This window comes from Lepisosteus platostomus, chromosome 8, assembly GCF_059453375.1.
Source record: "Lepisosteus platostomus isolate fLepPlt1 chromosome 8, fLepPlt1.hap1, whole genome shotgun sequence".
In the NCBI taxonomy this organism is placed as follows: Eukaryota; Metazoa; Chordata; class Actinopteri; order Semionotiformes; family Lepisosteidae; genus Lepisosteus; species Lepisosteus platostomus.
In genome coordinates, this window is record NC_142618.1 from 12,206,699 (window position 1) to 12,224,208 (window position 17,510).

Consider the following 17,510-nt stretch of genomic DNA (forward strand, 5'->3'; position numbering starts at 1 on the left):
TTTAAAATGTCTGCCCTGTAGCTAACTCCAGCATTGACCCTGTTCCTTTCACCAATTGCATTCTTCCCATCATCCTCACCTATTTAAACCCATGGAGCACATTTTCCTTAATCCTCTCCATTCTAAAAAATACAGTATCTGTGTCCATCCTAGATTGTTTGTCAGAGATCACCAAACTTGAAATAAGCAATTGCTCCTCCTTTCTGTGACACTTGCTCCAAATTTGTGTGGCTATACCTACTCTCTCCACCCCCACCACCCATTCCAGCACCAGTCCGCCTCACATGGTGAATAAACAATACTTCTCAAAGTATGAACTCATGTACACTGTGGTTATGCTGTGTTCTAGCCTGTGACTATTTGCACTTAGACAAAAAGCTAGAATACCAAAACACAATTAGGTAATATTAATACAATTGGTGAAAAAACAGCTGTGGTACTTTAAGGATTCACTGCTCCACCTTGCAGTTTTACAGAGTAGTGCAATCCTGCATCAGATTATTATAAAAAATAAAAGCATCATGATGTGTTGCTGTCAGCAATACTATGGTGCCTATTGTCGCGGACGTCCAAAGGGACTAACCGTGGGGAGCAGGAGAGCGGAAAAAGACCCATATGCGTAGCGGCGAGACGGGAAAAAGGCCCGGGCTCATTAGTGCAAAGAGTTCAGTAATGCCGTATAGAAACCTATGCCCTCAGGGAGCGGACGTGGGGCGCCCTGGTGCTAGGCGGGTCTCAGGACATCCGAACGTCAATGCTGAGCGAGGACAGAGTGCAAGACCCGGAAATATATAGCCCAAGGGAAAGAGAGGGACAGGAAGGACAGCAGACTGGAAACTAGGGACAGGACAGAGAAGGAGCGCCCTCTGGCTGCAGAGGGCGTGACACCTATAGCGGTAGGCACCTCGCACATTCTAGATGGCTGCATCTGCAGCTCTCCATTTTTCAGAAACTGAATGTTCTTCTTGCTAAAGAAAAGATTTATCTGTCCCTCTAAAATTCTGTGGAATCATTCTCAGTTCTGAAGTTTTTTTTCACCTTCTTTCCTCGCAGCAAACATGATCACGTGTAGTTGTAATATACCACCGTCTTGTCTGCTGCGTTTCGTACTAAACGAGACCTATTTTTCTTTATGTGGCGTAACCCTTAATATTGCAAAGCAGAGCTTCATTACTGTTGCTTGTTTCTGGAGAACGGGAATGGGCTGACCCTCTTCTATGATGAGTTTATCACCTGAAGACCTTGAGCTTTTCACTCATGCTGCCCAGTCTTTTGGCTTTAGAGGCTATTATCAGGGGCTTTTGCTTGCAGCATCTTGGCCTCCTAACTTCTCCTTTATCCCACCATCTAAATATGTACTCTAACTTTTCGTCTCAATTAAAGCTAAACCTAGCAGCTCAGGTATTTTTAAATTACTATCAGTCCTTATGAACCACTCCTCAATTATCTAAAACTCCACATAAATCTTCTCACCCTTTCATTAAGGAAAAGTATTTTGTTATTTCTTGTAACTATTTTTTTTTCTTTCTTCATTATAATTGATTAAAACCTGGGTCCACCACTGAACAATTTTCTGGCCATTCCTTTCAAAAAGGCGACCTCATTAGCAGTCTTCCAATGCCTTCCTGATTACATCAAATACTAATAAATACTAATCCAGCACCAGCTTCAATATCCTGAAACATCCGTTTCACCAACATTTCTGTCTAGTTGCCTGGAAGGCCCTAACAGCCTAAAAGTAGCCTTGGGCTATTGGTTTCTGTTTTTTTTTTCTAAATTATGCACTGCTGTTTTGGTTCTTTTGAGATCCCAACTTTCTTGTCCTATACCCAGGGTGTTGGCCCTCAATCAAGTGGGAAAAGCCAAAACATTCTTCTGCCTAACTTTTCAGTAGGAATTGGTAACAACGGATTTAAATTTTGAGGTCATCAGAGCTCGAATTGTTAACATAGGTCTTCACATCTGTAGTCTTGCAAAAGACAATTTGAGAAGTTTCATTTTGAACACTTGCATGAGTAGAGAATAGCACTGTTGGGAAAATATTTTTATCAGGTGCTCCATATGCAATGCATGTACATCGTTCCTTCTGCCCATTGCCTGTTGGGATAGGTTCTGAGTCCCCCGCAACTCTGTATTGGATAAAGCGGTTCGAAAATAGATGGATGAATATCCTCCATTTATTATTACCTACACATGTCCCATCATTCTCTTGTTCAGTGGCAAATGTTTGTTGCACCTTCACAGGGATGAAACTAAATTTCAACAAATGAACATGTTCTCTAATAAATTGATTACAAAATTAAAAGAATACTTTTTTTGTCCTCCTGAAGTAGATTACACAGTTCTTATACAGTATATTGCATGTAGCAAGAGAGACTAAGGTTTGTTTCTGGAGTGTCTTTACAATACTATTTGCAGTGTCCTGGAAAATAACATCACCTAAATGCATAGTTTGAAATGCCAGGAGCAAGCTAAATGCTTTAAATCTTATTTCATCCTCATCTCTAGTTTTAAGAAATGCCCCACAATAATTTAGTAAAGTATTAGTATTTTAAAGTTAATATTAGTAGATTGCCAGAAGTATTTCTATTGTGGTCATCAGAGCACTCGTAAAGCTGTTTTACAGGGTACACATCCCAGCAGAAATCCTGACTGACAAGGAGACCGATTTTACCTCCCATCTCATGAAGCTGGTCCATAAAAAGCACAAATTCCTATTAGACAGACTTGTTGAAATATTTAAACAAACACTAAAACATATGTTGAAGAAATGTATGTCTGAAAGAACATGAAAGACCACTACAAATGTGAAAAACTTTGGTGGCATGCTTGCAGTATTGGATTATACAAGAAGTTGGGAGAAAATGTCCATGAGTCAACAATATCTGGTCCCTTCATGCAACTGACCACCAGCAAATCCTCCGTGGAGTTTGTAAGAAAGCATTTAAGGAATACTGCAAACATGAGGCATAAGGTTTTGTGGTTAGACAAAGAAAAATGTGTGGTGAGCGTTCTGGCGTACTACTGTATGGCTGCCGTCGCATCATCCAGGTGGGGCTGCACATTGGTGGTGGTGGAGGGGAGTCCCCATTACCTGTAAAGCACTTTGAGTGGAGTGTCCAGAAAAAGCACTATATAAGTGTAAGCAATTATTATTATTATTAACTTTTTAGTCAAAATGCAAAACGTTACATCGGGGGCAAACCCAGCGCAGCACGTCACCCAGTTAATACCATCCAAACTGTCAAGCATTATGATAGAAGCATCATTTATGGAGCAGCTTCTCAGTAACAGGAACTGGGAAGAATATCAAGACTGAGAAAAAAAATAGATGGAGCAAAATACTGGCAAATTTAAAAGGAAACTGTACTTCAGTTTGCTAAAGACCTGATGTAAAAATGGTTGATCATGCTTTTTAAATAAAATTATAATAATTTATCATTATTTTTCAAAGGGACAAAAAATACATAAAACTTCATGATTGCCCAAACCATAAGAAAAACCTCAATCCTTAAACGAATATAAATGTTTCCCAAAATGTAACCCCAACTTGAATCCTAACCACAAATGTTATTACTAATAATAACAAATTTGGACGGTATGGTGGCACACTGGTTGGCTTTTCTGCCTTGCAGCACATATTTTAAGATAGAATTACACTATACCACAATGAAATAAACATAATACACTATATTAAATAAAATTACAAAACACAACCACAATAAAAAGTGCAATACAAATGCCAGACAAACCAAAAATGAAGTGAATGAATAATAACTAGCACATATGTACAGTATAGGTAAGTAGTTACATAACATTAGAGTAGTCACCCTGTCAGTATGTGCTCCATATTAGTAGCAAATAATGTAAAAAGCAAATTACATTATGAAAGGTGAGAATTAAAAGCATTAGTGCAATACAGTGTATTGCTTACATAATATATTTGGATATACAGTATAAGTGAGAAGTGAGTTCACAGTGCTTTAGCAAATGTATCTTGAGGAGGTGCTGATGGGCTGTCAGTGGCTGAGCAGACCTGGTGTCTGTTATTTGTTCATTTCACCATTGAGGGACGAGGGGAGAGAAGAAAAGGCTTTGCAATTGATTGGGACACACAGTGGAACTGTAGCAAGTCAAGTCAAAGCATAATGGAGAGGGCAAGATGGGTTGTAGAGAGATAGGAGAGACTGAATAACTCTTATCTGTGCTTTGATCTTTGCTGTGCCCATATAATGTGTTATTAGGTAAACAAAATATATAGTTCAGGTGGGCATGCTGCGCCAGCATGCGTAGGCTGCAAAGGAACAAGTATTAGGGGTATTCCAAGCTGAAAAAAGAAGAAAGAAAACACAACATTTCGGCCGGGGAGCCTCCTGACACACCTGAAGAAGGCTCCATGGCTGAAACGTTGTGTTTTCTTTCTTCTTTTTTCCAGCATGGAATAAACCTACTACTTGTTCCTTTGCAACATAATATATAGTTGGTTATACAGATATTGAAAACCATAAATATCTTGATCTGTATAAAGTGACTTCACATTTTAGTTCCCTCTTTATGACTTTATCTGGAGTTAAAACTCTTGAAAGTGCTTTGTCTTATTTTGGTGGTCAGAAGTCTTCTCTTCTGTATTTTGTTTCACTTACTGACAAGCGATGAAGTCCAGCTTTGCAAGATTATTCAAAGAAGAATGTGTGAGAAATTGAGATTTTGTTGTTTGCTAGGGGTTTCTAGATTAATTTTAAGTGATGCAAACATTATCCAGATTAGTTCAAAAGAAAAAATGGCATGCAGTGCTACTTATTTCCTCAGAATGAAAATCAGAGGTTTGTCTTTGTTTTATCCATTGCCAAGAACAAAATATGAATTTTAAGTAAGTTTTTTTTACAGTGAAAAGAAACTGTGCTTAAAACTATTTTATGAAGTCCATATCCTACATCAGTTAAACACTCTAACATCTCAAAAACCCAATTACAATCACAAAATATTATAACTCATTGTGTTCTCTCAAGATAATATTCAGCATTTCTGTTTTTTAATAAAAGACTTCAAGTACATTACAGGAACAAAAACAGTTCCATTCGCAGGAAATGCCATTTAATTGGCTTTGTCAACTGAACAACAATCACAGATGTTTAATGCTTTGGCAAATATGACAAAGAAATGCTGTGTATTTTCAAACATGAATGGGTGTCATGGTAACCCATGGTTTTGCAGAAGAGATACAAATTTAGTTAAGGTAAGGGAGTGAACCATTTTCAATTGGACTTCAACAAAGAAAATAGTTATTTTTACACTATTTGTAAAAGTGTCATTGTGTTTTAAAATTAATAATTTATATATAGTCCCTGTGTTTTGGTAAATTAAAAATAGAAATTGATCACTTTCATCGTTGCTGGTTTTGCTACTGTATCTGTATATTTAGTGTATTTTGTAAAGTATCAAAATATCTTTATTTTGATAGAATAAATGTGTTCATACCATATAGGAGTTGAAGTATTTTGTAGTAAAGTATGTAAATAGCCCATTTTACTAGCACACACAATGTACTCTATTTCTTACAATTGCCGGTACTTCATATATTAAAAAATATATTTGACATTTGGAAAAGTAAACATTTACAATGTAACAAAACTCTTTATTCTCTAGCTAATATTGTGTGGTACTGCCCTCTTTTCTACTGTGGTCAAGCAGATGTGGACAAGCTCATCTGTCCTGCTCTGCGTGATTATAGTGCATTCCTGTTGGTCTACAAAGGAATTGTAAAACAGATCTCTGCATGTTTATGCCCATATATTTTAATAATCTATTAGAACAGATGATGCCTCTGTGCAATGTGCCTTCAAATACAGCATTATTAATAAAATATTTTTTAAATTTGAATAGTGTTGGAATTAAATTATAAAATAACTTATAAGTATGTTATTTAAAGAAGAATCTGGCACTACAAAGTAAAAGCCTTGTCCCTATCTTTTCCTGTATTTGATTCCAGGATAAACAGATGTTTTGTCTTGATAAGCATTGGCTCTATGTTATTTCAGTGCCTTTGTAAAAAAAAAGATTTGCAAATGTTTGTGTTTAATACTTTAGCACAAAGGACAATCTCTTAAATAAGTACAAAATGGGCATCTGTGTTTTACTAAACATTAAGTTTAGTAATTTGTTTTTGGTATAGTTCTTAAGATCTGAGGTTCTCCACCCTGGCTATGAGGCTTCTCACACCTATTTGCTGTTTCACCCTAGTTGCTTACTTTATTGAAGCCTTCGTCGAACTAACAAGTCACTTGATTGGAACTTATTCAAGTGTTTCTTTCTATTCTGTGTCAGAATGAATAAAACTGATTTTGTTATTAGGTCAATTAAGGGTTCAGTTATGTAGTTCAGAGTTCAACTGGAACAAAAACCAGTAGGTACAGTATGTGGGTCTCTAGGCCCATAACTGGAAGACTCTGCTTTAGATGACATAGTGAAATTCTAAATAACATTTTAGAGAATTCAGAAACATATGAAGATTAAAGTGTCTTTCCAGGTGGGCAGGACCTCCCTTTTCATATTCTTGTTCTACTCATGAACTTGACAAAAAAAAAAAACAATACATAAAATATTTTTAGACAAAGAAATCTGCTTCTATGCTCCGCGCACAATCACATCTAAGAATCCAGTCTTTGCCTGTTCCCAGAGGAATAAAGGTGAAAACCAATCCAGCTGTTGAAATGAAAAGGGCAGTGTTCAAGTTGGAATAAACAAAGTTTTCTGGAAGAAGACAAAGTGCACAAAAGTCCCCTGTTGCGGCTGGCAGTGGTGTCACCCAGTTCCATGCCCCACAGCCATCACTGAGCCTCATGGGATAATGACAGCAGCTCAGGACATGGCCTCATTTGTTCACTGCCCTTTTCGGTGAAAAGAGTTTTGCTGTGTGTTTTGAATAGGCAGCATTTTTCTTTGTGTAGTTGGTCAAAACAGGGAGCAAAGTTAGTCAGCAAGTTGCATAGCTCCTGCATTCTGACTCTTCAAGCCTCTTTTGTATGAAGATTGACAATGTTTTATACTAGGTTTGACCTCGGTGGGATGCTGGAGGTAGGAGCCTTTAAAAATGTTAAACTTTGAAATATATATATAGTGAGTTATCAGTTTTCTGTTATCAATTTTCTAGTTAGCGCGAATGAAACATTTCCTTTTAAAATTAATGATGTGTAAACTAATAATGTCAATGAGTTTTTGTAATTATTGATGGGTTTATGAGATCCGATAAATAAATAAAGGATACAGTAATGACGCAAAACATTAGCAGGCATTGCAGAATTTCTTTTGAATGTGTATTTAATTTAAAAAGATGAAGTGAGTCTCTTTTAACTGAAATAGTTAAATTAAGCAGTCTGGACCTTACAACCAATTTGAAACATGGACAGTGATGAGATACTGAAGAGTCTTACCTTTATCTAACATTAAAAGTCTTTGCATTTTCAATAAAAAGTTAACAGGAAATGAATTACTATGGGATTAAAGGTTTTTATCTGATCTATTTTTCTGTGAAAAGTTTGCTGCAAAGCCCTGGCATTGCTAATATTACCTGAAGGCAAACTGTACAGATTTATACAAGTTATTTACAACAACAGCCAAGCGGTTCCTCTGGAAACTAGGCTGCAGATCAAAGGATTGTTTTGATCTCTACTTAGCATATTTGTTTAACCTAGCCAGTGATTCTGAAAAGTGCACAGGCTTTTTGGTGATATACACAGCAGCCTTTATCCTTATTTTTCTTGTGTTAGCTTGGGATTTAAGTACTTTCTGTATTTGGGAGACAACTGGATTTTCCAGCTTTTGAATCTTAGTTGCCCAGTGCTAGTAGTCTGGCACTCCAAAATAGATAACTAGGTATACTGTGAAGCTAATCCTGATCAGCCTTGTAATAGTATTTGTGGACTTTCAGACGCCCAGATATGACACACCTTGCTGTTTTTGTTTTCCTCCATTAAATTATAAAGGGAAATAATGTTTTAAAAGTATCATCAGTAAGGTCATAATGTTACATTGATGTATTTCACATTTACACTGCTATTATCCCTGTTGGATTACAGTTATAATTGCTTTTTGAAATCTAAATGAACTGTATGGAAATATCATAATTTGCTCAGCATAAACATACAGTACATGTTTCCTAAATTTGGTACAATAGAATAACATTAAAATGTGTGAAATGAAAATAGTGAGAGACACATTACATTTAATCCTTGCATATCGATTATATCCATTCTCTGGTGTACAGAGCTGTAATGTAGCTACATTTCATGGGGTTAATTCAATGAATTGCCTGAATAAAGACAATAATCTTTTTCCATGTACTTTCTGTGGTGTCTTATTAAAAATACAATAAAAATACAAAGTGTCCTTGAACATAAGTGCTTTTGCAAAATATCCTCACCATAAAATTACAAAAAATAGATTGTGACAGAAAACAAGACTGGGTTGAAACATCCATTATGCTGAAGCTGCCACACTTGTGTAAAAAAGGGCTCCCTGATAATAAAAAAACAAACATGTGCTTATGTTACGTATGGAATAAATTGTATTGTATTCCATATGTAATAGAATTATATAACTTTCTAATCAATTTGTAACATTATTGTGAAGAATACACAAATGTGTAAACTTCCTGTGGCTGTGCCTGTTCAAAGGACGCATTCTTGTATTTTGAATCTGTTCTACAGAAAACGAGGAAAGGAGTCGACAAAGCAATCATGGCACAGTCTTGTGGAAAATTGAAAAGCAGCTCTCGAAGGGCAAGGAAGGTGGAAAAACAAGAAGAGCCACAAGATGAAGGTGAAGAGGAGGAAGAAGAGCTCTCCAGCAGAACTAGTGAGTCTTCAGGAAAAGGTAAAAAAGACAGAAAAAGAAGCATTTTGTGTTCTAAATGCATACGATTCCACCCTCTACTATCTTTGTTTAAGCAGCATATGCTGCTGTTTATTGGAGAGTTCGTATACCTGGGGCTACTTTTTTTTGTCTAAACTCTAAACTGGAAAAGTCAATTAATATTTCTATATGCTGTTAGAAATGAGACAAATCTTAACCCTTATTATGCTTGCTTCTAAGACAGAACTTAATCACCAGGGTTATATACTCACGACATGTATTATGCAAGTTTGTGTGTGTAGCCTTTCCAAGATTGTTTGTGGTAGAAGGTGACGTCAAATATTTTGAAGCTTTTGAGGATCAAATAAAAATAATCCTATTTATATATACACAATCCTATAACTCATTGATTATTTTGCTGATTGAAACCGATCTAGTAACTGAAAAATAAAAATAAAAAATAAGAAACAAATTAACATAACCCCCTGAATGTATGAATGCTAAGGAGCATCGCTGTCACATAACTTGTGCATAGGGTATCCAGCAGAGGTCAGCATGTAACATTGAATTGGAGTAAAAGAATGTAAGAACCTTCTGTCAATTGAGGTCATTGCAACATAAATCAAGAAAAAAAAACTCTTTAGGCAGGAAATAAAAATGATTTCAGTGTCACATATTATAATGCCTTGCCAGCTGTTTCACAATTTGGTTTCTTGGCTATTGATGCTTGTACATTCAAGTTTTTGAACTGGGCTTTTGTGGTTTAAAAATACATCTCTAAAAGCATTATCTTACATGGGTTAAAGGAAACGTACTTGGTAATAAATAGCTTATTTAAATGTATTCTAGAGGTATCTAATTTTTAAACAAAAGGTACAGTATGTGTATACTTTTTTACATGTAGGGCATTACATCTTTTCATTTTATTTGGTGAAATTGGCAATATCTGCTAAATGTTTCCACACATAAATCCATCAAAAATACCATTCTTTTTTTTTTAACTGATCCTCCCTTTCATCCAATGACAAATAACTGTTTTTGCATATATTTATGAGGTTCTTAGGAGCTTTACATGAATAAGTAATGAGCATTTCAATGATTTAATCTGCAGAAATTGAAGTTCCGGGTCAAAATTATTAGCAGTATTTCATGAACATTGTCAAAACCTGGATGGAAACAACAGAGGAAATGTCTGATAACAAAAATACAAGTGAAAAAAAGCGTAATTGAGCATTAAGAGTCGAGGGAAATTCCTTCCCAATAAATGGACTGATTTGCAATATTTTCAGTTTTACAATATTTTAAATTTTACAATGTTAGCTTTGTGAAGCTAGTTAAAAATACGTATATACAGGCTGATAAGAAAATGGAAAAGGCTGCAGAATATGAGCAATCCCCGTTGCAAATAATTCAGTTTTGGTTTGACTGCTTCAGTTGCCTAATACAAAATAATAGTGATCCTTGAACTTGTTATCTGATATGACTTTATTATTTCTCACAATATCCGTAATACTTTGCATTAATTTTAAATGTGGAAAGAATGAGATGATATGTTCTGATTCATTTTGTAACAGTTTTACTGTAAACTAGAATATAATACAACTAGAATCCCCTTTAATTACCTATAGTGCAAGACCATATGCATTTTTCTTAGATGTAAGCTATAAAATGTCTGATGTTTATAATACGCATTTCAATTGGGACATACTAAACTGTCTAACACTATTGGTGTAGTAGCTTTTTGCTACAGATTTATGTATCTAATCCACTTTTTTATACATATCAAATTTCGATTGCTACAATTGTTTGTATTAATTTAACTGTGGGACTGCTAGTAACCTACAGTATATTGACCATACAGAAAACAAACAAGCAAACGGGTGCTGCTTATATTTTCCAGCTTTATGCTTTGGAAAACATATCCAGATTCTTGGTTTATAATTTAAAAAATAATGTTTACCATTTCATCAGGGAAAATAGAGGTTAGGAAATATAACAATATAACAACGGCTCTAGTCTTAAAATCATCTTCGGTGTCCAGTATTTAAAATAAATAAAGTGTTGGATGTATACTGTATATAAACATCACCATTTGAAAAAGTATCCAGTTACAAATTTAGTTAGACGCAATATATGATATAAAGATGGAAAAGACAGTTCAGAGAAAAAAATACAAGGACATTTCAAAATCTTTTTTATTATTAAACACTGGGAGACACAACACAATAATGTACCAAAGTTCTAGAAATGAAATAAGCAACTACTCTCTCTTTTTATATAATTGATCATTTTTTTTATTTTTTGAAACAAAAGGTGACCTTCTGGATCAAAGGGTTTTATGAATTTACTGTAGTGTTTTTATTGATGCTACTTATGAAAATCTAGTGTAATGTGTGCATTACTTGCACAGTTTATTCATGCTATTCTGCCTTGGGTTAATTGTAACCATTGTGATGTGGGCTGATTGTAACAAAAGTGGAAATTAGCACAGTGGTGACTATAGGGCCAGAATGAGATTCAAATAAATGCTGCAAGTCTCGAGATGAATTTGTTTTTTATTCCTTTTAACACTGAGGTTTTACAAATAGGCATTGGGGTTTTACAAATAGGCATCTGTTTCTCTTTTTGCTAATTAATTTTTTAATAGTCTATCATCCCCTTCTCCATCTGTCTTTTATTTTTCAACATATATGCATATCTCTTATTTTATACTGTTTGAGTTGTCTTATAAGTGTGTATTTGTACAATTACTACAGTTTAGTAAATAAGCATAGTTAGAAATACAATGCACTCATTCTTGAACTCTGCATTTCCAAAATACAGAGTTTGCACAATGTGCAGTATGTCAGCTTATTCAGATGTTTCCTTTCAGATGGGTTCAGAATGACCCATGTATACAGATGGGTGAGGTTTGTGGAAGTGTTGAGATACTCCAGCACTTTTATGTGTAGGGTATTCTTAAAGTAATTTAAAGGCCACAGCTTATGCTGTGTGCTTTCCGCCCAACACAGCAGAATTCTCCAAGAGGACTTTTTCCTGACTTGGTGAATCATCATGTCTCCATGGCGGGCAGTGTTTTAGTGAAGATGGTTTATGAACTCACACCGACATTACAGTACAAAGACAAAGTAATTGTACTTGAAAAAAAAAAATATATATACTGTAGTATTAAGGAACTGTCATTATTACAGTCATTGTCACATTATTATAGTGCTGTCCTGGCCAATCTCTTGACATTAACCCCACTTGCAGTACCTTGTGTAGGTTTTTCACAACATAAGTTGCCCTGTACACCCACTTCCCAAAACTTCATCAACAATGATCTCTGATCTTGTCCACTCTTATGTGTAAGATCGTTCTTGCTTTGTGTAGGACCAGATGCGACATCACATAATACTGTATTAACCTTAGTCATAATTTTGTAGTGTTGCATATGGTCACAGGATAAACAGTTATTATTGTCCATAAACTATATAATGTGGATATACTCTATATTTTAATGTACTTACAGTACAGTACTTCACAAAGGTAGAATGAATCAGTATATACATCTGAAATAACAGTTTTAGCTGGAGGAGGTGATTCTGGTAGTGCCTAATTCCTGCTTTTTCTCTTTGTTCCTGTATCCAAGTTAATGTTTGTGTTATTCAGCTTTGTAGGGAATGGGAAATCACTCTTTATCCATTGTTCATCCTACTACAATATAAAAATATTTTAATTATAAATGTCCAACAGCATCCAACTTAAATAACTTTACCGTAACATCAAACATCTTTTGCACGTTTCGCACATTTTATGAAAACTGATAAAAAAGGAGACTGAAGCAAACAGATAAATGCATAAATGTAATCTATAAATTGTCATTGTTAAAGACATATAAATTATTTTTAGATCAATGCATAACAAAAAAAGCCAATTTAAAGTATATACAAGAGCCTTAATGGATAGATAATTAATCCATAAACCATACAGCTAATGGATTTGCATCCTTCATAGAATATTCATTTTCTTATAATTGTTTTTATACCCCATGTTGTAATTCCATTGTACATTTCTGAACATTTATAAATAATATTAAGCTTTTTTTCTCTGAAAATTATATTACAGTTTCTTAAAGTTCAGTTCTAAACTGTTATATTCAAATGTAGTACAGTATAACTCTCTTTGAACTATCAAAAGCCTAAGATGTGAGAAAGGGTTAAATGTATTCAATTATGCAAACAGAACAGTTAGTATAAAGCCCAGGCTGAATGAAAACCCAAATTCCTTGTATCCTCTTTAGAGCTACAGTACAGTTATGTGATCCCTGGCATAATAAAAAAATATAGAATTCAGCTGTGTTTAGCAGAGACCCTTCTTAATGATTTTTACTGAATTAATGAAAAAAGGCATTTTGAAATTCTAAAATTCAAAAACAAGTGAACGTAATTGCTGCATGTTGTCTCCATGCTACATACATAAGAGTTCATCACCCCATTTATGATTATGAAACAGCAGTTGGTCACAGGTATCGTCTGGGTAAAAATCTGTGGCATGTGTCTTTATTGTAACAGCGAAGTCAGTTCTCAGTTTAAAGTGTTTGTCCTTCATTTCAGTGAGCATTCTTCAATCAAAAGATAAACCACTTTTCTTTCTTTGATGTTTTGCGATGTCAATACCCTGTCCTTGGACACTTACATTGAATGGAAATGTTTAAAAAAACATTTTAAAAATGAGTTCAAATCATTGTGTTTTCTACCTTTGAGCATATTGACATTTTAATTCATGTTTAATATTGTTGTATTTTGTTTGAAACTCTTCAAATACCATGTGGATAGAAAATATAATTCTAAGCCTTGAAATGCTGTGTTTTCAGTTGCTTTCCTGCTTTCTGACTTAGAATTAGAAATTCAGAAGCTCGGAAGACTTGTTATATTTTCATGACTTGGATGAAATCCTGGAAGCAACAGAGTGTGATGTACAATAGGAAGCTATGTTGGTGGCTCAACAGTGGGTTTGCCTGTGAAATGAAAAGCAGTTAATTCCCCAGATTTTGTGTTAGGGGGCACTATGACATTAGTGGTTGTTTTCATGTACAATGCTCACCCACTGATTTTCTTGCTGTACTTTTCCTGAGGGGAAAAAAAAATAGTGGTTTGAGGATGAGGCAGCATAGCTCAAAGGTTCTTTGTCTTAAATCTGTGAGGTGTTTGCACTTGAAAAAACTTAAAACTAACTACGAAATGCATATCACATATGTTCATATTTGAAATTAGATTTCAGCTGAGATTTTTGTTCTTCAAAAATAGAACATGAATGCATTGCTATTTGCCCATACCTACTGTACTGTTCTACTTGAGCCTAGATTGAAATGAATGATAAACAGTTTTTCTTATTGAGCTCAACTAATGTGTGAGTTAAACTTAATGTAGCTCAACTTATTGAGTTAAACTAATGAAGTTAACATGAAATTCAAAAATATTGTTATATACTTTACTCCTTAATTTATTATGGTGTTATACTTCCCTATAACACCACTTAATGCAACAGTTCTTTCTAATCCAACTTATTTACACAACACATTAAAACTTTATTCAATACGCTAACTTGAATTTTAATCATCAGATTTTATCTGTAAATAGAAAAGGTATCTTTTGGTGTCCTGACTTGCATGAGACTATGCAATGCCTCCGAACTAGAAATCTATTGAAAACAGAATGTACTGAGAAACTACTACAAAAATACGTTGATAAGGAGCAGAGTACTCTACTCCCCAATTCACCATTTCAACCAATCAAAATAACAAAAATCAAATTGAAAAAAGCATTTTCAGCCAAATCTAACTAGCATTAGGAAATCCTGCAGTATTTGAAAACCTGAATGATTTTCTTTTTAACTTACAGTATAAATGTACATAATAGTAATTGGTTAATAATATTCCAGCATTAGTTAATTAGCCGCATGTTTTCAATACTTGCAAACTGATTCAATTTAAATATTTTTATTAATACTTTGAGTGCATTCAAAATATTTTAAAATTACAGTATGTGAACCCCTCCCTTTTCTTTATGAAAGAAACAACACAGGAGTTTTGAGAAGTGACACTGATCTTTCAGGACACTAATTCAAGATTTTCTTAAAGATAATTAAATGTTTTTTGAGGTTTTGTTAGTCATCATATAATGACCAATGTTGTTTTCCACCTTCTTCCAGTATAAAAAAAAAATTAAGAGAAAAACTGAAAAGATTATGCAAGACTTTGTTCCTTGGATCTTTTACTTTTGCTTTAAGTGGGATTGATCTAGTTCTCCATATAACTAAGTTTTAGTTATATCAACATGCCTGTGCTATTAATCTATATTTTATTATTCTAAACAAGGTGTGGTGTAAAATATGCTTTTGTCTTCTGCCACACATTTCACAAAGCTTATGAAGACACTCAGAAAAACACAGGTACTAAGTATAACCATCTTGTGTCATGTACATTTCTACTATAGTAGTCTGTTCATTATATAATATAAGCTTTTACAAAACAGTAGTAGCAAAATGTAATACATATATTTCAATAAATTATGTAAAATGTTTGCATACAGTATTTCTATTGAAAGTAGCCATATATCTTTGGTCATACTTGTTATTAATGTTGTATTTAATAACAAATATAATTGACATAAAAATGTCTCATGGTTTTCTACAACAACATTTAAGCTGTAATACACTCTCCATTGATTAGACTTTATTGCCAGTGAAGATGATAAAATCAACTTGAGAGGACAGTAAAATATCAATAACCAAGACTGATTTGCTCTGGGATGTGACAAAAGTAAATGAACAAAATTAATATGCAATACAATATTAAAGTTGTATGAAAAGACACCATGATTGTGCACAAATGTAGTATTTTACGAATAAGGAAGATATGTTTTTAATGAGTATATTGTACTAAACTTAAAAAAAAACATTTAATGTGTTTATTTTTCTAATTATTTTTCAAATATTCATATTTTTATTATATTTGACAGTATTCATATAAATCAACAGTCTGTGCTGGTTATTCATTTATAGTTTTGTTTATTTAAGAGTTTTCAGGGAGCTTTAGAATTTTGAACACAAGTATGTTATTTATTTATTTCCTGAATTCAGAAGTCAAGGACTGTTCCTATTATGAGCAAAAAAGCAAACTACTGCATTTTCCTGGTGGTTTAGATACTTGTTTACCAGTTTTAAATACCATCATCTTTTGCTGAAATCCCCTTTCAAAAGAACCTTTCAGTTGCTGGAATAAATTCAAATTAAAATTTAAATCCCTCTTTTGGATTTCTTCAGCCTCTTTTAAAATAGCTGCTTCTTTTTAAAGAGCTGTTTATGTAGTGATCTGTTCATAATCCAGTTTGTTTCTCAACAGCGAAAAATACTGAAATCTTATTATCAGAATCTTGGAGCGATGATGCAAGAAATCAGTGAGTGAAAACATCTGAATCTTTAACAAGTTTGTAAAATTGTTCAGTAAAAGTGATCAGCAAAGAAGAAAACCCTTTAGAATGGAAATCCAGATAAAATTAACAAGGGAAGCTAATATTCTGTGAGGAAATCCATAGTATATTAGCTTTCAAAAGGGACAAAAAGAGTGCAACCACCAACAATTAAGAGACATTTCCGTTATTAAATATGTTTTATATCTATTTTCAGGAAGAAAAAAAATGTTTTACTTTCTCAAAAATAAAAAAGTTACCACACTGAAGTTTGTGAATTATTTGTAGTTTAAAAATAGTGAAAGGGAAGGATTTAGATTAAACAAATGTGTTTTCGTTTTTTTAAGAAGTTAGTTCCTTTATAAATAAAAATGAATATAAGAACATACTGTAAGAAAGGTTTCAACTGAGAAGAGGCCTTTCAGTCCACCTCGCTTATTTGGTTGCGAGTTGTTAGTTGAACCAGGGAAATGGGAAATATAGTCATTTCTTGAAAAAGTCCAAGCTCCCACTGCCCCTTAAAATTTCTTTTTGGACCATGAATAGCTGAGTGTAGCTTAGATTTTCTATAAAACAATATACATAAAATGATAAAACACATTTAGACATCTGAACAGTGAGTACTATTGAACCTGAAAGTTTATGTGCAATTTTACTACCTTTTGTGGTGATTAAGATGATGTGGTCACTTTGGCATTTTTACAAAAATCAAACAACAACAACCACAATTACAAAGAAGATGTGATAAATTTAACAAATCTTGTGTTTTGAAATATTTTTTGCAAATGTTTCTCCCCTTTGTTAAGCATCACACATGTAATCACATTTTTAACTGTGCATTACATGCTATTGTTATCAACTTAATCCCGAAAGTAGTTAAAAAAGACATTGCTCTAAGAATTCATTTCCACTGAATACTCCTTTTAAGAAAGCAAGTAAATATCCAAAAGATTGACAATTTTAGTTCTTTCTTACAATTTAGATTGGTGTGTTTTCTATTAACGAAGTTACTACATCTTGATAAAATAGTACGTGTGTTGATAATCCTAGAGTGAGGGTCGCTTAGTTACGCGTATTTTTTGTTTTAATTAAAACAGTTGTTGAGTAGTTGAGTAAAGCTTGTGTTGTCTAAAGCTGGAGTATTCAATTCCATTTGATTCCATGACACCCAATTAAAAAAAGTTTGGACATCAGTATATATAATGTTTA

The 17,510-nt window shown here is 33.8% G+C and overlaps 1 protein-coding gene across 3 annotated transcripts in view; it reads left to right on the plus strand.

Moving 5' to 3' along the window:
- st18 (ST18 C2H2C-type zinc finger transcription factor) overlaps positions 1-17,510 on the plus strand; it is a 133,970-nt gene that overhangs the window by 21,852 nt on the left and 94,608 nt on the right. Inside the window, exons 1-2 of one of the 3 annotated variants that reach the window (XM_088642458.1) lie at positions 6,931-7,074; positions 8,706-8,871. In XM_088642458.1, coding sequence (XP_088498584.1) covers positions 7,036-7,074; positions 8,706-8,871 — 205 coding nt within the window. In that variant the 5' untranslated portion in view covers positions 6,931-7,035. Of the gene's footprint in view, positions 1-6,930; positions 7,075-8,705; positions 8,872-17,510 lie in introns of those variants that run through there. The other 2 variants (XM_088642456.1, XM_088642457.1) reach the window with 2 other exon arrangements.